At 46.3% G+C, this 26,152-nt stretch overlaps 11 protein-coding genes across 11 annotated transcripts; 5 read left to right on the forward strand and 6 right to left on the reverse strand.

The window, feature by feature from the left end:
* Positions 1–352: 352 nt before the first annotated feature.
* On the forward strand, positions 353–2,005 carry BHQ10_009386 (uncharacterized protein; the record flags this gene model as incomplete). The annotated part of the gene is made up of 2 exons (XM_040882295.1): positions 353–577; positions 638–2,005. 2 exons carry the CDS (start codon positions 353–355, stop codon positions 2,003–2,005), a joined length of 1,593 nt encoding a protein of 530 aa, XP_040737888.1.
* Positions 2,006–2,582: 577 nt separating this feature from the next.
* BHQ10_009387 (uncharacterized protein) lies at positions 2,583–3,047 on the forward strand (the record flags this gene model as incomplete). The annotated part of the gene is made up of 1 exon (XM_040882296.1): positions 2,583–3,047. One exon carries the CDS (start codon positions 2,583–2,585, stop codon positions 3,045–3,047), a length of 465 nt encoding a protein of 154 aa, XP_040737889.1.
* Positions 3,048–3,250: 203 nt separating this feature from the next.
* On the reverse strand, positions 3,251–5,131 carry BHQ10_009388 (uncharacterized protein; the record flags this gene model as incomplete). Its single annotated transcript, XM_040882297.1, has 7 exons — positions 3,251–3,500; positions 3,560–3,625; positions 3,684–3,836; positions 3,897–4,296; positions 4,361–4,531; positions 4,588–4,925; positions 4,995–5,131. 7 exons carry the CDS (start codon positions 5,129–5,131, stop codon positions 3,251–3,253), a joined length of 1,515 nt encoding a protein of 504 aa, XP_040737890.1.
* Positions 5,132–5,681: 550 nt separating this feature from the next.
* Positions 5,682–7,669, reverse strand: BHQ10_009389 (uncharacterized protein; the record flags this gene model as incomplete). The annotated part of the gene is made up of 5 exons (XM_040882298.1): positions 5,682–6,023; positions 6,074–6,189; positions 6,245–6,731; positions 6,786–7,267; positions 7,318–7,669. The coding sequence occupies 5 exons, from the start codon at positions 7,667–7,669 to the stop codon at positions 5,682–5,684; spliced, it is 1,779 nt and encodes a 592-aa protein (XP_040737891.1).
* Positions 7,670–8,023: 354 nt separating this feature from the next.
* On the forward strand, positions 8,024–9,943 carry BHQ10_009390 (uncharacterized protein; the record flags this gene model as incomplete). Its single annotated transcript, XM_040882300.1, has 7 exons — positions 8,024–8,216; positions 8,272–8,408; positions 8,459–8,541; positions 8,590–8,687; positions 8,735–8,855; positions 8,910–9,756; positions 9,809–9,943. 7 exons carry the CDS (start codon positions 8,024–8,026, stop codon positions 9,941–9,943), a joined length of 1,614 nt encoding a protein of 537 aa, XP_040737892.1.
* Positions 9,944–11,428: 1,485 nt separating this feature from the next.
* On the reverse strand, positions 11,429–12,319 carry BHQ10_009391 (uncharacterized protein; the record flags this gene model as incomplete). Its single annotated transcript, XM_040882301.1, has 2 exons — positions 11,429–11,737; positions 11,792–12,319. The coding sequence occupies 2 exons, from the start codon at positions 12,317–12,319 to the stop codon at positions 11,429–11,431; spliced, it is 837 nt and encodes a 278-aa protein (XP_040737893.1).
* A 398-nt stretch (positions 12,320–12,717) lies between these two features.
* Positions 12,718–13,971, reverse strand: BHQ10_009392 (uncharacterized protein; the record flags this gene model as incomplete). Its single annotated transcript, XM_040882302.1, has 1 exon — positions 12,718–13,971. One exon carries the CDS (start codon positions 13,969–13,971, stop codon positions 12,718–12,720), a length of 1,254 nt encoding a protein of 417 aa, XP_040737894.1.
* A 1,166-nt stretch (positions 13,972–15,137) lies between these two features.
* Positions 15,138–17,234, forward strand: BHQ10_009393 (uncharacterized protein; the record flags this gene model as incomplete). The annotated part of the gene is made up of 4 exons (XM_040882303.1): positions 15,138–15,876; positions 16,168–17,070; positions 17,134–17,160; positions 17,215–17,234. The coding sequence occupies 4 exons, from the start codon at positions 15,138–15,140 to the stop codon at positions 17,232–17,234; spliced, it is 1,689 nt and encodes a 562-aa protein (XP_040737895.1).
* Positions 17,235–17,947: 713 nt separating this feature from the next.
* On the reverse strand, positions 17,948–20,277 carry BHQ10_009394 (uncharacterized protein; the record flags this gene model as incomplete). Its single annotated transcript, XM_040882304.1, has 6 exons — positions 17,948–18,254; positions 18,305–18,992; positions 19,267–19,529; positions 19,585–19,708; positions 19,765–20,144; positions 20,195–20,277. The coding sequence occupies 6 exons, from the start codon at positions 20,275–20,277 to the stop codon at positions 17,948–17,950; spliced, it is 1,845 nt and encodes a 614-aa protein (XP_040737896.1).
* Positions 20,278–20,864: 587 nt separating this feature from the next.
* Positions 20,865–22,845, forward strand: BHQ10_009395 (uncharacterized protein; the record flags this gene model as incomplete). Its single annotated transcript, XM_040882305.1, has 2 exons — positions 20,865–20,947; positions 21,006–22,845. The coding sequence occupies 2 exons, from the start codon at positions 20,865–20,867 to the stop codon at positions 22,843–22,845; spliced, it is 1,923 nt and encodes a 640-aa protein (XP_040737897.1).
* Positions 22,846–23,587: 742 nt separating this feature from the next.
* Positions 23,588–24,557, reverse strand: BHQ10_009396 (uncharacterized protein; the record flags this gene model as incomplete). Its single annotated transcript, XM_040882306.1, has 3 exons — positions 23,588–23,632; positions 23,687–24,057; positions 24,119–24,557. 3 exons carry the CDS (start codon positions 24,555–24,557, stop codon positions 23,588–23,590), a joined length of 855 nt encoding a protein of 284 aa, XP_040737898.1.
* Positions 24,558–26,152: the final 1,595 nt, after the last annotated feature.

Below are 26,152 nucleotides of genomic sequence, written 5' to 3' on the forward strand. Positions count from 1 at the left end.
CAGCCCAGGTGGTAGGCTTGGAATCTTGATAGAGATCATACAGCGGATAGAATGACCGGGGGATCACCGGAGAGTTGTCGGAGAAACCTCCCCATACGTACCACCGCTTCACCATAGGGCACGGATCTCTCCAGCTGCATTTCGCCGGCAGCAGATTTCTCCAGATTTTCCTGGGGTAATCAAGCAGAACTAAGACCATGGGGAGATCACTTCTTCGTGCGTGATTATCACAGTTATAAATATAAACCCCATCCACCACACGACATGTTGTTTTACTTTGGATTGTCTCATGCGCATCGCTTTCTCTCATTTTCCACCAAACCAAGTTTTCGGGACACTAATACCTATTACAATGTCTTCAACTACGACTGAAAAGGAAGATGTCGCTGCTATTGGTGACAAGACTATCCAGACTCAACATGTAGATGCAGTCGATCCTCAGCTTGAGCCCGCGACCACCGGAAAAGGCGCCGTCAATTCGTTATTGATTCTGGCGTGCATAGCTTTTGGCTCAGCTTCGTTCTTGTTCGGATATGATGACAAAGTCATATCACCGATTGCAGCTTTGAGCGCGTTTGTAAGCCTAAGCCTTTATTCCGACGAAACTGTGGTGTTTGTGACTGACCTTTTCCAACAGGTGGAGGATTTCCAAGGTCCAGATCCGATCAAAGGAAGTCTTGCCCTTACGGCACGCAATCAGGATCTGGTGTTTTCCGTCCCTCTGGTGGGATCTATCATTGGCGGTCTAGCAGCTTCGCCCTTGAACAGTCGATTAGGTCGGAAATGGACACTTCTAAGTGCATACCTCTTCTCTCTCGGCGGCGGATTTTTACAGCTTTTTGCTCCAAACCTCGCTACATTCGTCATCGGACGATTTTGGAATGCTACTGTTATCGGTATTGCCAACGCAACTGCACCGTTGTACATGTCAGAGGTGGTCCCACCGTCGATGAGAGGCCGGAGTGTAACGTCTATTAATATCCTGTCCTTGTTGTCTGGGGTTGTATCAACGGTCATAGTCAATGCGACACACACTATGGACGGTCGACGACAGTATCAAATCCCCCTTGCGGTCCAATGTGCGCTACCCGTCCTTTTATTCTTTCTCACAATTGCCCTTCCCGAAAGCCCGCAGTGGCTTGTCAGCAAGGGTCGATTGGACCAAGCTCGTCACAACCTTCGCAAATTACGAGGCTTCTCAGACTTCGAAGTGGATGATGAGCTTCGCGTCATGAAAATGTGCGAGGAAAACGAACGAGCTCTAACTTCGAATGTGCGATTCTGGGAAATATTCAATCGTCAGAACCTCAAGCGTACCCTTACAGCTGGATCGTTCTACTCCCTCAACCAAGTTTCTGGTATCATTCTCTCAACCACATATACAACCGTCTTCCTCACTCAGCTCGGGGTTGGTAACCCTTTCACCTTCACCGTGGTCGCATCGTGCTGCACGCTAGCAGGAACCATGGCCGCACCACTCGTCATTGATCGCGCTGGTCGACGTCCTACAGCCTTTGTGGGAATGACTTTACTCCTGATTATAGATATTGCAGCTGGCGCGCTGGCCTTCAACACTAGCAACAAGAATTCCGCACTCACCATCGCTGCCCTCGGGTTTGTCTTCAATTTCTTCTGGGGCGCCGGCTTTTACTCTCTATCTGCCCTGATGCCGTCCGAAATCGCCACACCAAAACTTCGGAATCACACCATGGCATATACAATCGCCTGCGCCCAAACAACAGCCGTCATCACCACATTTGCTGTGCCACAACTGACGTCTGCCGACGCTGCGAATCTCGGAGCCAAGACTTATCTTGTCTTTGCAGGGTGTATGGCCTGTGTTTTGGTATTTGTGTATTTCTTCATGCCGGAAACGAGAGGTCGCACTTTTGCTGAGGTTGATGAAATGTACGATGCCGGAATACCGATGTGGAAGTGGCGCAAGTATCAGACTACGACGACTGCGAAGCAGATGACGGTAGTTGATGTTATTCAGAAGGTCTAGATAGGGTTTCGTTGTATTGATAGAATGTGGTATCAACCATCTTTCATTTCAGTGATACAATTAGTTGTATTTCTAGAGATCTATACCTAGATAGTCCACAGATAAGTTGTATTATTGGATGAAGAGTAACTATACCTATTCACTGTTGATTCTAGCTTTTAGCCGTAATCACTATAGATCCCATTGGTCACAGAATCTCGAGAATAAAGGTATCAAGGCTCATGAATCTTGCCATAGCATCTTCCTTTACTGGACATCTGGAGCCTATAGATAGTGTCAAAGTATTTGATCGAACCATAAATCAAGAACATGAATCAACACTTCAGACGGCGGTTTGGTTTAGCCTAAAGACATCAAAGGTGTTCTGAAATTAAGCAAATAAGAAGCCTGTACGAATGCTTACCAAATCAAGATCCTTGCACGTAACTAATGCAGATATCCCAGTAGTCATACTCAAGTCCTGCGTTAAGGCAAATACTGTTGCCTAAACCTTTATTGACATTGATAAATTACTCTTATCATATTTCCCTCAGAACAACCTTTCCCAGCAAACATAGAGAAGTATCGGCATCAACCTATGTCCTGTCCCGCTTCGTCGATTTACACTCACTATGGTCAAGATCCTACCAACCACCCAGACCAGAAAGAGCTAACTACCATCGTTCAAAACCTGCATACCCTCTCTTTGGGCCGTCTGGCATTAGGTAGCGATGGCGTTCTGCGCTCCCTCAACCTAGAAAATGAAGTCGTCGATGCTGTTGGACTACCGACTCGACTGATCAAAGCGTTTATGGATCGCTTCCCATACAACGAAGAACTCGAGGCCCGATTTCACAATTCTGATGGGACCTCGGTACCTGAAGAGCAGTGGTGGGCACCAAATGCATTAATATTACCACACCAGTACACTGCTGAGCAGAAGGATGCGGCTAGGAAAGAGCATGAGGAGAAGAAGGATATCATTGAGGAAATAAAGCAAAAGAGGAAGAATGGGGAGATACAAGGATGTGGTGTTGTTATTCGGGCTGACTATAGGATCTGAAATGGAATTCTCAAGTACATATGTAAGTAGCGTTTTAGAAACTGGCTTGTTGAATCAAACTTTCATTGAACATGCCTCGATGGATTAGATGTATGATAAGGAGCCAGGGTAAAAATGGTTATTCTAGATCTATGCTCTAAAGTATTTCGACTTCAAATTTCCAAGAGTATACCAATCCCTGAAGCATTAGCAAGGGGTATCAATCAAGCATCATCCGATGGAGGACTCGATGCAATAACCTTGCCTTCTGGCTCGCTCGTCTTTTCTGTATATGCTCTCTTTTCCTTGCCCTGTGCATACCATGTTTGCAGACATAGCGCCACGACTTGTAACCAAGCAACACCCGCCAGGGCACAGATAGCCGTTAGAGCATGTCGGTACAGAGGCGCATCAGAGGTTCGGAAGATCTGTGATCCGGAGATACCTGCGCAGTTTGCTGCCATGACGATCAATCTAGTTCATTTGTTAGGTAAAATGGTCGAAGGAGAGATAGGAAACGGAGAGGGACTTACGCCATAGCGACGCTACGCTCCTGGGGCGTCTTGCAATACACAGAAAGCCAACCAATATTCAAGACACTATACAGAACGCGAAGTTAGACGAGTACATTTGCTAGGAGTGGGGTGAGTTACTTACTGTACTCCAGCATAGAACAGATTCGCCACGACGATAACTCCATATCTGTGCCATTTTGAAGAATGAACAGACGTTTGCCGCAAACAGACGTAAGCAATTAAATTCCACGTAGCACCAAACAGAACGGCCGGGCCACGATGGCCGGATTTATCACTATGCATCCAATCAGCACTTCTCATTCTTTGCTGCAGTCAATATCTTGTTGTTACTCACCTTAAATACGAGATAATAATCAGCAAAACCCCAAAACAATAAACCGGCACCGAGGCCAGAGCATTCGCCCGCACGGCGCTGAATCCTAGGGACTTGATTAACGTAGGAGTGTACTGTCCCAGACCCTGGAAACCGGACATTGACACCAGAGTGATCATGAAATGCTGGATAATTCTCGGGTTTGTAGCGGTTTTGAGGATGTCTTTTCCACTAATCCGGATATGACCGCGGGCCTTGACCGGGTCATCGAGTACCACGCGGTCCTTGATGATTCGCGATTCGCGCTCGGTGAAGTAACTCCATCGCCCGAAGTGGGCTGCCAGAGGCCGTCCATCGCCGACGCGGGGAGGGACAAAGAGTACGAAAAGTATGGCCGCGAAGATGGTTATTAGTCCTTCGACTGTTGCCTTGTTGTTAGCTTTCGCCGGATCAGATGTCTTGGTTAGGGCTCTGCGGGAACATACCCAAGAAGATCCATTGCCAACCAGCCAACCCATTTTTACCGGAGAGTTTGAGAAGTCCGGCAGATATGAGACTTGTTGTGGCGCCGGCGAAAATCTGGCCAAAGAAGAATAGACTGATCCGAAGAGTGCTTTCGTCCTTGCGGTACCAGGTGGATATGTAGTAGAGAGCGCCTAGTATCACATGATTAGCGAAATGCTATCCCAGAGATCAATGAATAGAGACGAACCAGGAATAAAACCGCCCTCAAACAAGCCTAGTAAAAGTCTTGTTGCAAGATACGCAGGATACGTCTTGACAAAAGCCTGGAACGTAGCAACGAGCCCCCAGGCAAACAACTGCCCAGCCAACCATCTCTGTGGACCAATCCGCTGCAAGATAATGTTTGAGGGTATTTCCGTAATAACTATACCGGCGGATAACAATTGAGTACCGACATTGATCTGGTTTGTGTTTATGCCCAGGTCTTTTGTGATGGTGGATGTTAACGCGGCGCTGATGTTGCCGCGGTCAACTTGTAGCGAAAAGAAGGCGAGGCCTAGGATGGGGAGGAGGATGAAGTCGACTCTATACAGAGTTTGTTAGTGAGTAATTCAATTGTTGTTGAATGGGATTTAAGTTGGATAGGTCACCTACTTGCGTCTGATACGAGCTTCTTCCTTAGCATCCCAGTCCACGACAATGTCAGACTCTACCGGAGTAACATCGCCATCGGAGACTGGCTCTGCTTGAGGAGGGATCTCTTTCGAGTGCTTTTCGAATATTGCGCTCATTGCAAAAGCTTCTGTCCTTGACTACTCGAGACATTTTCCTACAAACAAGATTCTGCACCTCCATATTTATAAATTTTTTTCCCCAGCCGTCCACACTAACACCAACAGCCCACTGTCCACATCACTCGTCAATGGCTTATCGCGATAAAAGCAGAGGTTAGGGTTTGCAAGTTTGTTTGCGACAATGGACTCCAAAATGGCGTGATATTTATACCTATCGGGCGCTTTGCCGGCATCGGATAGCGGACACCACGTTCGCGGCAGTGGAGCTGCGTCGTCCGCTATTTGCCGATTTAAAGCTCTTAGGGTTGGTCTAGAGAGGCTAAATATTAGTTCCCCTTGATTTACTTGTATTTGGTAGTTAGTGCTTGCTGTGAAAGAGAGGGGTTGCAGAATGCTGGGTGGTCTAGGCAGTCTCCGGACCGAACTACACGTGTTTAATGGTTACAATGACTGTTCAAGCAGCTATTGGGAGTCGGAGCTAGCTTTTCTAAGGCGAATGGTTTAGTTTTGTAGGCCATTAATACAAAGGACATGCTACAGTTAGGTATCAAGTCCAAACGTCCCAGCTCAGCCCATCGCGGTATACAAGCCCCTCCTGCGGTCCCTCTGCATCTAGGATCTGTCCCAACTCGCAGCGACTAAATGACACATTTGGCTGGGACTGATAAAAGACATCATACGTCTGGTGTAGAGCGTCCCTGAGAGATGATACGTCCCCATCGCTATGAAGAGTCTTCCATGGATGGATACATGTATCGCCTTTGCAAGATTTCAGGACTAGAAGCAGTGCGTCGAGTCGACTGATAATTTTAGGGAGTTCAAATCCCTGTATCGAAACTTCAGAAGAGTTAATATTGTTGTAAAGATTGTTTGTTTGATAGCGATCGGTCTGCAAAAGAGTCAGAACGGGTCTCATTTCATACTCGCCTTTTTCCTTACTGTAAGATCGTAGAGCTCATGTTCGTTGGTACACCACACGGAGTAATACAAGTCAAATCCATCACCTAGTAACCGGACGGATTTGTATGTGTTGTTCGGCACTATTGGTGAGTTGCCTTATCAAAAGTTAGTAACTCGCATCGAAGTGAATATCTAGACGCGACGGTATACCTATAGCTCCCTTCTCCCCCTCGTGATATGAGCGCCCCCAGAATTCTACTGTAACATGTTCGTGTCGGGTATCATTGCCGTTTGGATGTACAGGTATCGGCGTTCCGTCCAAGTCATCACGCAACGGAATATTAGCCAGTTTCAACAAGGTCGGCGCAATATCTATATGTGTCGTAACCTCGTCCTGAGCGACGCCTTTTGCAACACCTGGTCCCCGAATAAAGAATGGAACCCTAATGTCCTCTTCGAATCCACACGTCTTGCCTGGGGGAAGACGGTGCTGCCCAATGTGATAACCGTTATCGGAAGTGTAAATGATGTAGGTGTTGTCCAATTGGTCGCTTTCTTCAAGACGAGTGACTACGTCTCTCACCAGTTCGTCGACGCCTTGTAGTGCGCGCAATCTTTGGCGGTAAAAGTGATCATTATAATCAATGGTGGCTTCGTCCTGCTTTGGAAGCGTACGGACCCAGCTCACGCCATTGGGCTTGTAGGGTTAGCCGGAATCATAAAAAATAAATCAATCGAAGGATAGACATACTTCGTCCGGATTGAAATGCGTCGTCCGCGGTACTTTGACATCTTGAAACAGATTTTCATGCCGAGTCAACGGAATCGGCTCGGTCATGACTGGCGGCACTACATGGCCGCCCAGAGCGCCTCCATCGACATTAGCATGCGGTGCGATTGGCGCAACGACCAGAAAGAACGGCTGATCTCCAGCCAGTCCATCCTCCAAAAACCCCAAAGCCTTTTCCGTGATGATATCGGTAGTATGATAGCCCTCATAACTCACCGGAGGCTCGCGGTTTCTCTGATAGGTAGAATTAAGGTAGGAATACGTGAATGGATCTAGCAGAAAATCGGATCCGTTGAATCCATTGACGTAGGGTTTGTCGTAGTTGCCTACGGTATGGGAATTAAACAGCTTTCCCGTGTAGAATGTGTTATAGCCCGAGTTTTGTAACCATACAGGAAGAAAGTCTTCATTGAACCCACGTTCAACGAATTTAGGGTAACCGCCTGAAGGCTGTCAGCGATTTATCTTGAAATCACCACAAAGTTTGACTCACCATATGGCGGATTGACATCAGTCACATTAGTGTTATGTGCCTGCTTTCCAGTCCACAGACTCACTCGCGATGGACAGCACAGCGCTGTGGTCACAAAATGATTTTTGAAGAATGTGCCTTTATTTTTCATATGCTGCTGAAGGAGCGGCATGTATTCCACCGAACCCAGCTCGAGATCTTGGTCGTCGGTGATGATAAAGACAAAATTAGGCGCTCTTGCTGGTTTGACCCGGTCTTTTTCCGGCCATATTGAGCCTAGAACTTGCTGCCCTGCGCCGTTTGTCAATGCAGCGACATCGGCCGCCACGATGCCGCACAACAGCGAGGACAATACTGCCGACGAGACTTTCATTGTGCAGGGTTCTTGGAACTATATTGCTCTTCCTCACCAATTGAGCGAGAGCATTTCTTTTATATTAGCATGCTGGTAATTGCAATATTTCGCTGAGTGATTTATCGGCTATGTCCCCACTAACGTGTTGGAGGATAAGCATCTCGGGTGTTTTTTGGCGCTAAGAAAGACGGCCAAAATCACGCGAGGTGGAGTTTTGATGATGCCATTCTTAGCTCGACGGGACATATGGCAGCCTATCACAGCCCTTAGGGTTATTGCCAATCACTTATCTCAAATTTATTTGAGTCAACATTAAAATCTCTCCCAAAACAATTATCCTGTTGTGTCCGGACGACAGCAAGACAGGTGAAGATGGCTTACGGCGCGGTTGAATCAACTGCCAACGAGCAGAGTCACGACGACATCCAAACGACTCCGGGAGATCAAACAATACCATCAGACTCACATCCGGCAAGCAATGATGAAGAAAATCCGCTGCTTAGTCCGGGCGACACAGGTCAAAAATTGACCAACATTGGCAGCATTATCGCAGTGCTTTTGCTCGGTGCGACTGTGTACACCCTGATTTTGTTGCCTAAAACCACTAATATCGCATACAGGCGAATTCATCTCCAATGCAGATGCCACGATCATCATGGCGGCTGCAGCGCCGATCGCGTCCCAATTTGGCCGACTACACGATGCAAACTGGCTCTCTACTGCGTATACACTAGGATCGTGTGCCTCCCAGCCTGTGGTATGTAGCACTCTGCGACATGTGTAGAGTATTTGGACTGACAATCCAAGTATGGGAAACTCAGTGACATCTATGGCCGAAAGGCTTTGCTCCTGGTATCCTACTTTCTTCTCGGATTGGGCTGCCTTATCTGGTGAGCTCCGTACCGATTTTATCGACTTCATCGGCTGACACAATTTAGTGGAATTGGGCATGTTATGCCGATAGTAATTCTAGGTCGTATCATCAGTGGCATGGGTGGCGCCGGTATCATGGCCATGAGTTCGATCATTATCACAGGTACATCCACCACTACTAGTATAGACGCACAAATACTGATATCGTAGACATCGTCCCGCGGAGAGACGTTGCTTCCTGGAGAGCCTACGTGAATATATCCATGACTCTGGGCCGAAGTGCCGGTGGCCCGCTTGGCGGATGGTTGACAGACACGATCGGATGGCGCTGGTAAGACTTTTCTCCTGCCTTTTTTTTGCGTCGCTCACATTGGATAATATGCAGGGTTTTTCTTTTACAGACTCCCCTATTGGCACTTGCCTCGCTGCTTGTCGTGATTTTTCTCAAGGAAATTCAACAACACAAAATTTCCCAAAATGGCAAGAACACTTCATCCATCCGTCGAGTGGATTTTCTCGGCACTTTAGTCCTGGCTGTTGCTATTGTCGCAATAATCCTTCTCTTCGACCGCGGCGGACAAGCTTTCCCCTGGCTGTCTCCGTATGCATTCGGTCTTGCTACTACCGGTATTCTGTTTTTGGTACTGTTCGTATATGTCGAAAAACACGTCGCTTCCGAGCCTATCTTTGACTTGGGCATCTTCCGCAAACCCAACATCGTGCCCAGTTTTTTGATCGGCGGACTGCAAACATCCGCTCAAGTTGGTATGATGTTCACCGTACCACTGTACTTCCAGGTCGTGATGGGCACCACCTCGACCGTTGCCGGTGGACATCTCGTCCCAGCCGTTTTGGGTAATATGATAGGGGGCTTATTCGCGGGGTTCTTTATTCGACGCACTGGTCGCTACAAGCCCGTTCTCATCCTGGCTGGCCTTCTTGCTTCTGTCTCATATGTTCTCCAATACTTCCTTTGGAATGGACGTACAGTATTCTGGGAGTCGTTTTATATTACTCCCAGTGGTATGGGAACAGCGTTTGCATCCGCTGCTGCTTTTGTTGGTATGACATCTTTCTTGCAACCGACTGAAATTGCCATGGCAACGGGAGGGTACATTTTATTCTCGACCTTTTCTGTGACTGCTGGTGTGACTGCAACGAACACGGTCTTGGGTATCACGTTCAAGAGAGAAATGGAGCGGGGACTACGTGGACAGCCAGATATGGAGAAGGTAAGACGGTTCGATGATAGAAACTATAATTGTTACTGACCATGTTACTCAGATCATCCGTCGTGCCATGTCCGATACATCCTACATTGCCAGTCTCACAGGAAGAATCCGGGAGATTGTTCTACAGAGCTACCTGTCTGGTTTACGCCATACATACAGTAAGTTCAACTTAGTCCTCAGGTCTTAAGTGGAAGAAAGTTACTTAGATTTCCGGCAGTTATTTCATTCGCTAGTTCGATCTTGGGTTCTCTGATCGCATGGACAGTGCGAGACCGCCGTCTTTGATTAGAATGTCATGTACTAATGGAATGAGCATTAAGCACTTGCTACATAGAAAAGTGATCCTTCGAATTGCCGGGTCCTTTAGTTGGATACTGCAATTATCTACATACCTCTACCATCAGCTATTCGCCATGGATCAGGTATATGCATAAACACATGGGCGTACATATATATTCTTTATAATTAGATCACTTGCTACAGGTATATTGAATATCGATTGGGGGACTGCGACAAAGAGAGGTCAGCCCTAGTGCTCTGGGAAACCGTGTTTTATTTAGTGTGTTCCTATAATTTGCACATGAAGCCAAGGTTCAATGTTTTTAGTACATATACCGAGTTATATACCTTTGCATTTGCATAAAGAACTTAGAAAAACCTGTCACTAACAGGGCAAAACTTAGATATATGTATTGATATCGTGAACTCCCCACAGTTACGAGTTATTCAAGCACAAGCAAAAGTACTAGAATAGTCACATCTTTGTCATTTTAAATAGGCATGGTGTCGGACTGTGTCACATTTTACCCGATAAGAGTCTCTGGGAACTATGGTACCATGGGCTGGGGTACTATCTTGTATTACTTTAACGAATCTGATGTGGCTGCGGCTCGGGCTGCTTTTCCGTCTTGGTCAACCGCGGGATAGTCTCCAGTGGTCTTGTTTTCTATATCCTTTTCAACAGTGTGGCACCATTTTCTACAACCATTCCATTCTCATCGTCCGTGCCTACTTCCGCAGCAATCCATTCTTATGTCTCATCATAAAGCGCATCTTCTACAAATTTGTCACCTTCACCATTGGCACAGTCTACGGTTCACCCTTCTCCAGTCTCCTCATCTAGAGAAACTTCTTCACCGGCACCATCATGGGTTACCGCCTCTGCCTCAGACGGCTGCTGCAACGTAGATCTTTCCACTACCGAGTCCGCATTTAGTCATGAGACTGGAAGCCAAGATGTACATGGACATGGGAACGGACATCGACATCGCCATCGCCATAGAACAAGGCTCCCGTTCGTGCTACTTAGGGTTCGAATATGTTCCAAAGTATCATGTACTTTTGTTCGAGTAGGACGACGTTTTTAAGATCGTGGGGTATAGGTGAAGATTATATCAGCTATTAAATTTGAAATAATATATATATTGGTAAACACTTCGAAATAGAGAATACGTTGAAAACACCGGTAAATATTTCAGTAAATTGATCAGCCATTGGCCCTGACACAATGGCCAAGTAGCTTGGTACTGCTCCGAACATTCAACGTGTCTCAATTTGTTCATCATGAACGCTCAATTGCCATCTATATATAACCCTCCAATGACCCAGAAACAAATACAATAAAGCGCCCTGCAAATCATGCCCATCATTCCACTTCTTTTTCATGCGTTCTTTACCAAGCACCAACAATACCAGCAATAGGAATATCAATACCCGTCGTATAACTCGCTGCATCACTCAACAAATAAACATATGCACCACCCAACTCTCGGGGATCAGCTAAGCGTGGCATACCGCCGTAGTATTGCATCTTTAGGTCCCAATCGGGAGCAGTCTCAACGTAATATGTCATGGCGGTGCGGACAAAACCTGGGGAAATGCTGTTGACACGAATGCCGTGTTTACTCCATTCCATCGCGAGGGTGTGGCAGAGGTTGCGGACGGCGGCTTTTGTGGCACCGTAGGGGGCGGAGGGGGCGGCCTGTTCATGTCAGTCTTAAAGCAAATAAGATCAGGCGGAGTTGAGGAGACTCACGCGATTGGGTCTATAGGAAGTCATGGAAGACGTCATAACAATCGAACCCTTGATCCCCAGCTCGATAAATTTGCGAGCAACAATATTCGCACAGAAATAAGCACCGAAAACATTCAACTCAAACAACTTTTGCAGCTCAGGTCTTTGGAACTGAAGCGCAGGCTGATGCTTGGTCATGCCGGCATTAGCGACCAATCCATCAATTCTGCCCGCCTTCTCAACAATGGCGTTAATCGACTTCTCCACGCTCTCTTCATCGGTGACGTTGGTCTGGACATATTCGAGTCTGCCAGGGAATCTGTCGGCAAGAGCCTTGAATTCGTCGCCGGGCTCGGTGATATCGAGCGAGAAAACTACCTTGGCGGCGTTGGAGAGACAGACTTCGGCGATTCCGAGTCCGATACCTCTGTTGGCCCCGGTGATGGCAATGACTTTTTCGGAGAGGGTGATTTGCCAATTGAATGATTCAGAGGGCATGGTGCTGAGATAGGGTTGAGCCGAAGCTTCGGTAGCTGACGGGGATGCCATTGTTATGTGTTGTGTATGGGAGGACCTCAATATTCGGCTTGTAATTCAGGAGGAAACCTTGGAAGCAAAAGAAGGATTTATAATTGACAAAAATCTATATTCCAAGAATGATTTGCAGCTGTCTACTCTTTATATACCAACCGCTTCTTGCGACGAGTCACAACCAATACCAAACACAAAAAACAACTAATTATAATCGGCGAAACTCCGAATACATTATTGCGGGGTCTGTTGGACATATGACCACAGCTAAGCTGTTGTAGCTATACTAGAGCCAATGGATATTTCTCGGGTGGAGGCACAGCATCTCGGCACGAGGCACATGCGGGGGTGGGGTAAAAGTTCCCCTTTAGACATCGGTATGCAGCTATTGGCTTATCCCACCTAAATCGAGAGATTTATCTCATCACCCTTGCCATATCCCCCAATTTCCGCACGATGTCCTGCTCTAGAGTCCTCTGTAACCGAATTGTTATTGAGGTTCTTGACTCTCCATCATAGGTCGGTCTCTCCACCTCATCGGCGCGCAAACACAGCTCAACAATTTCCATATATGCATTACCAAGTGTGCTAGACATACGATGTAAAGAATTACCGTCTTCGAGCAGCTGCCGTTGAACATTTAGCAGAACTGAAGGCTTGGCAGAAGCTAAATCAGTTAAACCAAGAAACTCATGAATGGGCTTCCAACTAGCTATTTCTATCAGCAAAATGCCGAGACTGTATATATCGTAAGATTTGTGGTAATTGCCGGTGGAATGGCTGGACTGTGCGAAAGGGTGTCGATAGATATCCTCGCGGGCATTGAATCTCGGCTTCTCAGTCAACTCATCTAGGATATTAGGTCGAGACAGCTCGTATCCCAACACGTAAGGCACTTCGAGGTCAGGCTCAGATGATTGTTGCGAAGAGAAGACAATTTTTTCACTGCGTAGCCCCTTGTGGAGCCAGTTAACGGTATGGAAGGTATAGATACATTCCGCCACAGCAGCGCACAGAGATAGCCGCGCAGAGAGTGATGGTACCGGCAGGKACTGGAAGAGCTTTTGAAGTGTCACGACCTGCGTTGAGACATCATCTGATGGTTTCTCGAAAACAATACCGAACCAGGTCGTATCATCTTGTCTATTCGAGGTAACATATCCAAGACAATATGGCGACCGAAAGGCCGCCGGCATCTCGTCGCAGAGGAGGTCTACCAAGAGACGAATTCGATCCTCTGGCATAGAATTAACCTTATCGGTGTTCGGCTGGTTGGAAGAGTAGCTGCTCCATTCGATCCAGACACTTCGACTTTCATAGGTGGCAAGGATGTGGCTTTCAGGGAATTCTTTATGAGGGTCCTGAGAGTTGAAATTAAAACGCGAAAGATCTAACGGCTTCCGGTCGCTTATAACGGACTCTGTGTCCATCTGATCATGAATGTGTTTGTACTGAATCTTCACTTCTGTGAGTTTCTTGAGATATCTTTTCTTTTTCCTTTGTACTTCCGTCTCTTGTAAGAATGAATTTCCAAGAAGATTGTCATTCAAGGTAAGTGCATCGAGCGACTTATCCCTCTCATCGGTCTCATTACTTAATGCTTTCACCAATCCAGTCAAGCTGTTAAGGTCGTCACGGATCTGCAGAATTTCATTATAACTGGTATCCATCGTAAGTTGTAAGCGTTCAATTCGTGTACTGTCGAGGAGAGCTATAAGAAACGAATTAAAGTTCCCTAGTTTGGCAATGAGACTTTCGAAACTTGATTGATCTACAGTTGCCCATACTAAACGTTTGGGCTCCAGCGCAATAGTGCGAAGGTGTCTTCCGGTTTGTACTATTCCTTTCACGATCTTGCGAACTTTTTTCGAGCGTTGATTTTTTCCCCGATTTAAGACAAATGAGGAGTCATCCCTGGGTAGGAAGAGCATGGTAACCAGATCAGTCTCTGGTTCTACCTGATCATCCCTTCCGATTGCAGCTGAATCTGTGTGATCCACATATTTTCCGTTAATTTTTGCATAATGCTCAAATAGCGTCTTTATCTCGGCGAGTACTGCTAAAAGTAAGGACCTGTTAATCCGTAGTGTTTCACAGAGGACGCCATCGGTATAGAGGACTCCGGCTTCAAGTCCGAAGTTTAGAAAACGCTGTTGTTCCATCTGGAGACGGATTTTGCAGTGGCGGTATTCATTTGGCATGTTGACTGCTCTGATGTAGTACCGGTATGCTGATAAAGATTAGTAATAATGGTACAATAACAAACGATGGGCTCGCACCTTTGATGCACTCATCCATGGTCTGAATGATTAAAGACGTTACACCCACTGCCGCACCTAGCACAGAGAGAGGGTCTGCCATGGTAGAAAAATAATCGTTTTTGATTATCTAGGGTTTTATATAACAATGACTGACATGAATCCGTGATTACGTGCGAGAACCGAGAAGATAACGACGAGAGCTTTTTGAGTGTGAAGTTTGAAGCTTGCAGGGATTCGTTACAGCCACACGAGCCTAGATGATGGATGAGTAAGATTGGGCAGAAACAAGATTACATAAGCATGACTAGCACGGACAGTTGAAAGCTGATGAGTAGCAGACTCGGCGACCTGATCTACGATAATCCAAAGATCATAACATCACTGTAAGTAACCGTGTAAAGACATGATCCTGTTTTGAACTAATAATCTTTCAGAGTCCCGAACAGCAGACTTTCCGATCGTTTTTCCCCACCCGATCTTTCGTGGAGCATAGCCGCTGTGGTTCCAGCCCCATTTCACCGTTTATTGCCCACCGCGCTATAATTTAATTAGAGATATCAGGGGACAGTCACACAATGGACATTTACCGGGACAAGGATCAACTGGTATCGAAATTGTATAATCAGATTAAGTCTAAGGAAGCAGAGAAGATGTTCGACCAGACAGTGCGAAGCCTCGAGCAGATATTTGGCAAGGACCATGATTTAACACTTCAGACCAAGCATTGGCTGGCATACGAACTATATAATCAGAAAAAGTATAAGGAGGCAGAGAAGATTTTTGACGAGACAGTGCGAAGCCTCGAGCAGACACTTGGCAAGGACCATGAAGATACGCTTAGGAGCAAGCATTATCTGGGATTAACAATATGGAATCAGAAAAAGTATGAGGAGGCAGAGAAGACGTTCGACCAGACAGTACATAGCCGCGAGCAGACACTTGGCAAGGACCATGAAGATACGCTTAGGAGCAAACATTGGCTAGCATGGACACTATGGGATCAGAAAAAATACGAGGAGGCAGAGAAGACTTTCAACCAGGTAGTGCGAGGCCGTGAGCAGACACTTGGCAAGGACCATGAGAATACGCTTAGGAGCAAGCATTGGCTAGCATGGACACTATGGGATCAGAAAAAATACGAGGAGGCAGAGAAGATGTTCGAGCAAACACTGCAAGGACGTGAGAAAACCCTTGGCGATCACCCTGACACGCTGGAGAGTAGACGCCTTCTGCAGAACATACGGGAATTTCGGTCTACTGCAGGTTCGCGGACTGTGATACATGACACTATCGAAACCATGGCGGACCGGTTAGGTACCTTTTTCCAAGGACTCAGGGAAAGTCGACCACCCTACAATGACTCAGAGATATATCAGATATCGGCATTACTACGACAGAAAAAACCCGCTTGGAGCCGAGTACCTCGCACCTATATCATACTACGGACTATCGATTGCTTGCACCTTCTGGATGAATTCATTGATCTTGGCTTTTCTGATTATTTTTTGCCATTCAATAAAAACGCCATCCTCCCGGAGTGCCTATCATCTACGGAGCGCTCCCGCTTCCTAGATGCCCAGGACTTGGTATTAACGAAGTCAATAGATTTAGAGAAGGGTTTTGAGGGCCGGCATCAACATTTTAAAAAGGGCGAGCCGCTTCCATTTGAAAGCAAAAGAGAACTAGGTAGCGGAGGGTTTGGTCGAGTTGATAAGGTTCTGAGCTCAATCAGCAACAGAGAGTACGCGAGAAAACGTGTCTCGCGGAAGACGGCGCTTGGTGGACGAGGCATTGAAGCCTTGAAAGGCATGATTGTTGAAATTGAGATCCTTAAGAAACTAAAGCATCGTCATATTGTGGAATTCGTGGGGAGTTATACAGACCCTAGATATTTCAGTGTGATAATGTCTCCGGTTGTCGAACAGGATCTCTCTGCATATTTGAAGATAGCTGGCAGTGAACAGCACAAAGAGATACGAACCTTTTTCGGTTGCCTTGCCACCGGACTTCAATTCCTCCATGATAATCAGATCAGGCACAAAGACATCAAGCCGAGCAATATCCTAGTGAATAGAGGTAATATCCTCTTCACCGACTTCGGCTTAGCGCTAGATTTCACCGATGCAAGCGGCAGTACTACCGTTGGGACGGTGAAATACATGACCAACCGGTATTGCGCTCCGGAAGTGGCGCTGCAGGAGCCTCGGAACACGTCTTCCGATATCTGGTGTTTAGGCGTAGTCTTCCTAGAGATGATCGTCATTCTAAAGGGCAAAACAGTCAAGTGGATAGATGACTTTCTCACAACTCATGGGTCACAGTGGCTCTATGTCCGCTCGAATTTCGCTGGACTGGAAGAGCTTCTGGCTGAGCTGGAACAGACAGAAAATCTCACTGACAATGAGGTCCTAGTCTGGACGCAGCAAATGCTGCAGGAAAAACATACATCACGTCCGACGGCAGCCAGCTTGGTTACGTCAACTGCTCGGCCTTATAGTCATGGAGGGGGTGATACCTTTTTCTGTGGGAAGTGTTGCCGTGTGCTTGATGACACAAGTTCTGATACTTCAGGTGACATTGAGATGGATGATGTTCTAGGTGAGTTAGCTCCCCGCTTGTGGTAACTAGTGTCTGATAAATACTTTGCTTCAGAGCTAGAGAAGGCTTCCTAGCCTTTCCCAGGTGCACAGGCTGAGGATTTACTACGAAGTACACAGATGCTCTGTTAGCACCTGCATCAGAATGTGCTGTTGCGGGGGTTTTAAGCAAACGAGGATATGATCAGGTAACATGGTCATCACGGATCTTTCCCTGGTGTAGCCTAGCACATATAATTGTAGGTTTTGTCGCTTCTCCCACCTTCCCTAGCCAGATAAAGAGGAAGCGACGGGACAAGTACTATATAAGCAGCTGATGTGGAGGCCGCTTTTGCCAGTGAGCATATTCCATGAAGGAGATAATGTAAGACTTAACGACTTGATCAAAAGTGATTTATACTCCGCACATATCCGGTACAGTACTATACATGATACGATGAAATGGTGCGGTCGTGACGCATTTCTGAGAAATCGGGTAGGAACGTCTCATGTATTGTATTGTAATCATGTGTATCGTACATAACGCAGAGCAGGACTGTGCGCACTTATCTAGGACGTGGATTTCTTAGCAAATTCCTTAGGTACATCGAGGAACACTCGTCATCCAACAAGAGCATTCGAGTAGATATATAGATTATATTCATAGCCGTAAGATAATCCTATCAATGTCTTGATGTAAATATCGCCAAGTGAGAAATCCCTAAACCGGTTTTGCCTCCTAGGTGTACCTTGAACTGGAGATTCATCTATTTATTACCTAGCTATATCATTTTTTGTTATATTCAAAATCAGATCTTCAATAATGCTCCGCGAACATGTTCGGCCAACTTCMCCCTCCACAACCGATGCTCATTAAGCAGGTACATCTCTCCTCGTCGCCCAAAGCAAAAATTAGCGACACCTCCAGTCACAAGTATTCTTCCCAGAAGTACTCCGCCAGGAGACCAGACGTTGACACCATCACCGCAGCCGCTGTAAACGTTGCCGTCCATGTCGCATTTGATGCCGTCGGGAATACCGTTATCGGCAAAGGCGAAGAGGCGGCGGTTTGCAAGGAATGGCTCGCCATGTCTGGTGATTATATCGAAAGCGTATCTGGAAAATTCATTAGTGTCACTGTTTCCAAAAAGGATAGAAGAATATACATAGTAGACGGCCTCTCATCCCTCGTCGTACCACTTCCATGAATCCAATCCGTATCCGTGACATACAACGTCTTCTCATCCGGCGAAAAACACAATCCATTCGGATGCCCAAACCCATCAGCCATGGCCCGTATACTTTTACTGGCTGGATCAAAACGATAAACCTGAGGCGGCAGTCGTAAAGGAGGGCGATAATTCTGCTCAAATCCATAAGGCGGATCAGTGAACCAGATCGAACCGTCTTCGTGAATGACCACATCGTTGACGGAGTTGAATTCGCGGCCGTGGTAGTTTGATACCAAAAGCTCGACATTGTACGGCGCAGTGGCTTGCATGAAGTATAATCCACTGGGTCTGTCCAGAGATCCCTGGCCACAGAATAGGATTCCATTTTTGTAGTTGACGCCGCCGTTGCCCATGGGCACGGCGCTAGAGTCGATTTCTTCGCATACTGATTTGGAAGGGTCAGAGTCGTTGATGGTGACCTTGGAGATTTGGACGCGTTGTTTGTGACTGGGTATACCCGGCTTGTCGCCGAAGCGGTTGCTGGTGATGAAAAGCTCGTTGGTGGATTCGAAGAAGACACCAGCCTCGTGTGCGAAGGGGTAATTGTTGTTTTCGACGAGTAGTTCGAGTTTGGGTGAGTCGCCGAGTATGTTGCTGAAGCGGTTGTCATGAGACACGAACGCTGAGATATCAGACATGTTCAATTGTTTACGTGACTTGATTATTTTCAGGATACGCTCAGATGTGTAACTATGAAGGAAAAGTTAAACAAGTGTTATGATTGAGCTTGGCGGTAGAATTTGGATCCGGCTGATGCGGGGTTGGATATTTGGCAGGACAGACATCGGAGTTTTGTCCGATCCAGGTACAAATTACGGTTTGACGAATATCTGCACAGCCAACACATAATCTATATGCTAGATCAACGCTATGTATATCATGTATCTATCAAATACCCTTTCCACTGCTTCCCACAATATCCATCCATCTCTCAGTCTCTTTGGTCAAGACTTCAATACCCTCTTGCATGACCTGGGTCAGAGGCTTGTGTATATTTTCCTCAATATGAGCTTGCCAGGGTGCTAGGAGGAGTTTATTGACATTTATTTTGGAGACTCCGGCTTTGACGCAGGATGTCATCAGTTCGGGGGTGAAGTCGTTGGTGCCGTGAAGAACTAGTCGGACGCGCTTGTTGATTTGCTTGTAGATTCCTTGAAGTCTGTACCAGATCTAAGTGAGTCACAATCCTTGAAGACGATAATGGTGCAGATTACCTTTCAAAGTCCAATTCAGGTCCCTTTGGGCCGTAATCTCCATGGATGTTACCCACAGCCGGTGCAATTGCATCGACATCGGCAGAGATGAAATCCTCGACATCCTCGGCGCTTGTCAAAATCACTGAACGACAATCAACAACCATCACAAAAAGCATTCATAGCACAGGGAATACATACCTGCTAAATCGCCAGTATCCATGATTCCATCCTCACCGCCCTCAATACGACCGGTTTCTGCTTCCACAGCTATTTTCTTCTCATGGCAATACTCTTTCAACGCCTTGGTCTTTTCGATATTTTCTGCCCTCTCATAATGACTCATATCCACCATGATAGAGTCAAAGGGGTAATTGTCCGCAGCATACTTGATCTGTTCTGCATTCTGTGCGTGATCGAGATGCACCGAAATAGGGACTGATGCAGACCGAGCTGCTGCGGCTGCTGCGTAGACAAGCGAAGGAGTAAGTTCAAGGGCCGAGGGAAATAATTGGAGGATCAGAGGTGATTTGCGGCTGTTGGCTGCTTGGACAAATGCAGTCACATGCTCGACGTTGTATCTGCGCAATTGTAAGTAATAATCAACAATGCAGAAAGGCAGGAGACGGACGCAATGGCTGCAATCACTCCATATCCGCCCTCTTCGGCGGATCTGAGGATTTGCAAATGCTTGTTTGTGTCTTTCCAGCTCATTTTGACTTTTGATATCTACTGATGTTCTAAGTTATTGTTAATTTGCAATTGGGTTCTTGTTGTTATTGAATACATCTCACATGCAATAATTGATGCCTTGCTGATCAGGCCACCATCTTCAACAGATCGGAGCATCTCCGGAGACCCATACGTAGCTTCTCATTGGCCATTGCCATGTGCCTCGTCGCGAACTCTTTTCGAGGGGCCCACTTTGTTTGTGATTCGTGAAATCTCAATACAACTCAGCGAATTCGTAGTTTATCGTCTTTAGCGAAACGCAGTATTTTGAGCGCTAGGAAGTCTGGTAAGGCTGCCAGAACTCAGGGAATCTATACCTGCATGCACAAAATTTGAGAAAATCTGCTCATGATCTCATGCTAATACAGTCTGCAGGGTCGGCCTTTTGCTTTGTTCCTGTAATGTTTCGTATTAAATACGGTTAGTCATCCGGGGTCCGCCCGCAGCGAATTATTCTCGCCTCCCCAGGTCCGCGAGACGATTTAACCAAGAGATGAGCTACATCATATGCAGATTACTTTTGTGCTATCCTTTTGCCGACAACCTCGCAACGTGCGCCATGCACCAGAATGACAGATGTAGACACTAAGGCGGTTCGGCGCAGGAAGCCGAGAAAATCTCGCGGCAGGGGACTCCGCACTACTACCGGCTGGTCTGTCATCCCCGCATCCATCCTAACTCGAATTGTTGGTGGATCTAATGTGATATAGTCTTATATGCAAACAACGTCATGTGAAGTGTGACGAAGTTCGGCCTCAGTGCGGTCCTTGTCGCAAAGGTCAGCGACCGTGTACTTATGAGCCGTCGACATCGGCCAGTCAGTCTCAGTCCGTGGACCACCAGGACGCACAAGAGGCGCAAAATGTGCAGCATGTACCGGATCTACCATTTCAGCAAATGGTCATAGAACATACGAGCGACGGCGGAGGCAGCAACAGTAGCAGCAATAACAACAATAAAGACGACATTAACAATATAATAATTCCATCACCGTCGGTCATACGCGACACGAACATCCAGGTGGACTCCCCACTCTCATATCGCACAGCTGGCATTTCTCCCGGTAATACAGAAATCTCAACTGGCCATGCGCCGTACAGCTGGTTCGAGCTTCTCGCCGGGGATGTAGCCAATCTCGATCAAAATTTCCTTCTGTCGCCACTGGGCGAGGCAAGGGTACCAGCCACCTCGCAGCCTTCTATCGAGCAAGGCTCACCCTCTAATCCGCTACTTATACCGCGCAATTTACGTGAAAAGCAAAGCTTTCAAGCTGCAGCATTTAGGGATATCCCTATCACTAACAACAACCTCCCGCCACCGATTGAACAGCCAGCAGTGATCAGAGATGAGAGGTCCTGTTGGACTACCCAGGAGCAAATTCAGCTCAATAGCATTGAGTGTTCAATATTTACACATTTCGTCCATCATATCAGCACATGGTTGGATTTTTTCGATCCGCTGAAACATTTCGGGAATCTTATACCACATCTAGCATTATACAACGTCGGGCTCATGAAAGCCTTATTGGCACTTTCGGCACGACATATCTCTCTATGGGAGGAAAGAACGAGGGTGGAATTAGGAACGAGCAATTATGACACGGAAGAAGTCAACAGCATCAGCCGAGACACATCGGTACAATACTATTACGAGACACTACAACATCTCCACAAGGCCATGCACTACAAGTCATACACACGAAGCCAGGAGCTACTCGCGACAGCAATTTTGATTAGCACATATGAGATGATCGATGGGTCGAACCAGGACTGGGAACGACATCTCAAAGGCGTATTCTGGATTCAGCGCTCACAGGACAACGACGGAGAATCGGGAGGACTCCGCCAAGCGGTATGGTGGGCATGGTTACAGCAAGATATATGGGTAGCTCTAATTGAACGACGTCGCCTTTTCAGCTTCTGGCGCGCAAAACGGCCTCTTGCAACACTCAACTCCCCGGAACTCGCATGCCGCTCCATTTACCTCTTGTCGCAATGCATAAACTACGCCTCGAACGAAGAGCGGCAAGGAAACACAATTGATCAGCGGTTTCAACGAGGGAATGAGTTACTCCAAATCTTGGAGGATTGGAAGCAACATCTTCCACCAGAGTTCGGTGCGCTTCCTATAGCCGATGTGCAGGATATGCTATTCCCGCCAGTCTGGATTCATCCTCCGTCGCATGCAGCTGCCGTGCAATCGCACTACCTATCCCAAATCCTTGTGCTGACCCATCGTCCGCTGAGCGGTGGTCCTATAGACTACAGCATTGTGCAACGCTCGATACGAAAAGCAGTCGAGATTGTATGCGGTATTGCACGAACAGTCGACAAGACTAGTACGCAGGCGAATTATATATCGGTTATGGCTCTCTTCGTAGCCGGCACAACGCTGCATGAGAATCGCGAACGCGCCATTGCGCTTGACTTGATTGATTCGTGTGAGCGGAGAATTGCATGGTCAAATCGTTCGTTGCGAACAGAGTTGGAATCGGAATGGCGTCAGATAGACCATGGGGAGAGATCGGGTGGCACTTTTCGATTGATCTAAGTAGCTAGTTGTATGAATACGATACCATTTTCCAATGTACACAAAATACAATGTGATCGATCCTGTCATCATATGATTCTGTTTGTGCCCTTTGCCCTGTCTCTTTCCTTTGTGCTCTTTGTTTGCACCTTCCTTACCCTGCGCCTGGGGCGTTCCTTTTTTCATTATATAATCCCATGAATTGCTCCTCATTCTCCCTTTCCAACTTCATCCCTCATCTTCTTCGTCTTCCTCCTCATCTTCCCCTTTTTCTCATCTATGTATACTGCCAGCCAACGCTTACTATACCGAAAAAGCCGGTCAAAAAGCGAAAGAACGCGTAAACGAACAGAGTGCTTGACTAAACAAATGACAGAGAAGCTGCGCACATACTACACTGAACATCTTGCTTGCAGAATCTTTTGCCACAATATGGAAGTGATCAAGCACAAGTCTTCAGCATTATTTCGATTATATGCGTGGGTTCTCACAAAATAAATTTCGATGGGTAGAGGTATTTTATAGCTGATTTGTAAAAACTGTCGATAAGCCCTAATGTCTTGACAATCCAGCCCCATTTTAGAGACTCATGTGACGCTGAAACCTATTCAAACGACCAAGCAAAAACAGAATGTCGGATATCTCTGACTGTAATTATTCATCTGTTCATAAAACAACCTCCTGCTTCCATCATGAACTTTGACGACCAAACACTCTAAGCAATCCATGTGACCAATTTAGCCCGTAGGAATAGCACCAGCTTTCAAGAAAGCTTTTCTAGCCCACATCCACCCGAGAACAATTTGTCCTATCATAGCATTAAATTGGGCATGAGGCCATGTGATTCAACAAAACTACTCACCAGTACAACTTGCGGCATATACTTGGTAGCAAACTTCACTCCACCAGCTTGACCTCCGATCCACAGCGTCCCTGTCGTACCTGCAAGAATCTTATCCACGAGCCTCTGGGCATGCTGCGCCGTATCTACCCTATCAATGCCGTCATTATAAACACCATCTTTCTCCGAGATGCGATCATGTATATGCTGTTCCAATGACTTGTAGAGAGAATCGTCCGGAAGTTTCCAGTTTTCAAAATGCTTCCAATTCTGTGCGTTGCTTCGGACTACACCATTGACCACTGAGAAAGTATTGACGCCGAATGGTTTCAATTCGACTCTCAGAGTATCCATGAGTATTTCCAGTGAGCGTTTGGACGCGGCTAGGACACCTATATTTCAAATACTTAGTACGCAACGACCGTGTCTGTACTTGGAGTGAAAAAAGCTCACTGCAATAAGGAATGTTTGCATGTGCTGAAATACTAGAGACACTAACTATCGTCCCTTTCTTCGCGATTAACAGTGCGGAGAATTTCTGCGTAGTCTCTAATGCACCCCAATAATTCGTATCAAACATATGTTTTGCTTCTGCTATATTTGTGTCCAGCGCCGGAAGATACTGGTTTATCGCAGCTTTATTTATCAAATAGTCAAGCGATCCGTTTGTTTCTTTCTTTACTGCGTCCACTGCGGCATCGATACTGGCGGATGAAGTTACGTCGAGKGGTAGGAGCGTAACCGAGGGAAGTTGTTCCAGGGATGCCATTTTGGAAACAGTACGCGCCGTTGCGAAGACACGAAGGCCTTGCGACTGGAAGGCTTTGGCGAGTGCAGAGCCGATTCCGCCATCGCTGCAGCCAGTGATTAGGACGGTCTTTTGCTGTGCCATATTCACTATGCGTTCTCTCGTATTTCCTTCGAGGGGGTCACTTAGGGTCAATAAACTTTCAAAGAGCAGAAACTGACCCTTTTTATTATCAGCCGAAGTACCGCTAAACATTCAGCTGAACTTCCTCCACAGCTCTAGTTTTTTTTCAATAGGCAGTACGTTTGAATGCAGGGATAAAATTTGAAATGGCTGTCAAGCTGTCAATCTATATTGGTGGCAGTGGATCCGAGCAACATACAAAACTTGATACAATACGTAGCTAGCTGTATTCTACAGGGATCAATATTAGAAACAGAGCGCAGATAGCCAGACCAGCGAATAGGTATTCAAAAAATATCTTAAATCAAGGAACTATGCGTGACAAAGAACGAAGAACAAAGAATAGCGAGCAGGGCCATCAAAACGAACAGGGATTAAGTGCCCGTGCAACTTACTCGTGCTACCCGAAATGAATTTTGTCCCTCATGTCGAACGAATATACTCGATAGTTGGTAGAGAATTTGCTCGAGTCCAAGGATATCATGTTTTATTAGATTTGTCTCCTATGACTTCTCTCAATATCATTGATTGGCTGTTCGAAGCTGAAAATGAATGAGGCCTGATATTGTCAAGGTATATAATATTAATACACGTGTCATTTAAAGCTATCTCGCGTGTCCTGGTATACGTACAAAGTGCATGGGGAGTGGCATTGGAGTAGCTCCATGCGAAATATGAGACACAAAAATACATTCTTTTTAATTACAGGTAGCCATGTATGTATGTACATGTATTGGCGGTTACTTCACGGCTATACAGGATTATTCGCCGATTGGGAGAATATTCATTGTTAAAAAGAATCGCTCGACGCTGGAGTCTAGATAAGCATCTTGAATTGGAGGCACATGCTTATAGCTTTACTGATTTGTGGATATAGAATACACAGTACGCTATTCTGTGCTATATGTAAGAAGATTATTGGCATGCATTTGGAAAAGCATGACCTCAACCTTAGAGATACATTAGTCTCTGTATCTTCGCTGAATCATTAATGTGGCCATTTTTCTACTTCACATAATCTAATTGTCTTACTCCTGATCACGAGTGAGGTAAATAATAAATCGGCGAAATTTCCATACGAAAGCGCACCAAATACAAATAATTGTTTTCAGACCGCTTCAAACCCATTTTAATGCCCTAATACGGAGTGAATCACGGCTTACTTGATGAGTTCAAAAGTCAGTATGATCCATTGGATGTTTTCTATGCGTTGGAAGCAGTTGGGAGCAGTTGGGAGCAGTTGGAAGCAGTTGGGAGCAGTTGGAAGCAGTTGGGAGCAGTTGGAAGTGATCGCTGGGAACATTGGAACGATGATAGACTTTGCAGGTTGTAGTGTTATTTGTTCTATCATGCTTATGGCAACATTAATTATAATTCTGGATCGGTAGACAAACCCCTTTAGTATTGCGGAATCATTTTGGACGACTAACTGTTACTCTTACGGGACATGACAACAACAATATCGGAGCAGGCTGGAGAACCTCTGTATGCTCAATACCAGCATTTATATGAATTATTTCAGTAGTGAACGCTATATGTACAAATATTAAGTGTAG

Source organism: Talaromyces amestolkiae (genome assembly GCF_001896365.1).
Source record: "Talaromyces amestolkiae strain CIB chromosome Unknown scaffold24.1, whole genome shotgun sequence".
Lineage (NCBI taxonomy): Eukaryota > Fungi > Ascomycota > Eurotiomycetes > Eurotiales > Trichocomaceae > Talaromyces > Talaromyces amestolkiae.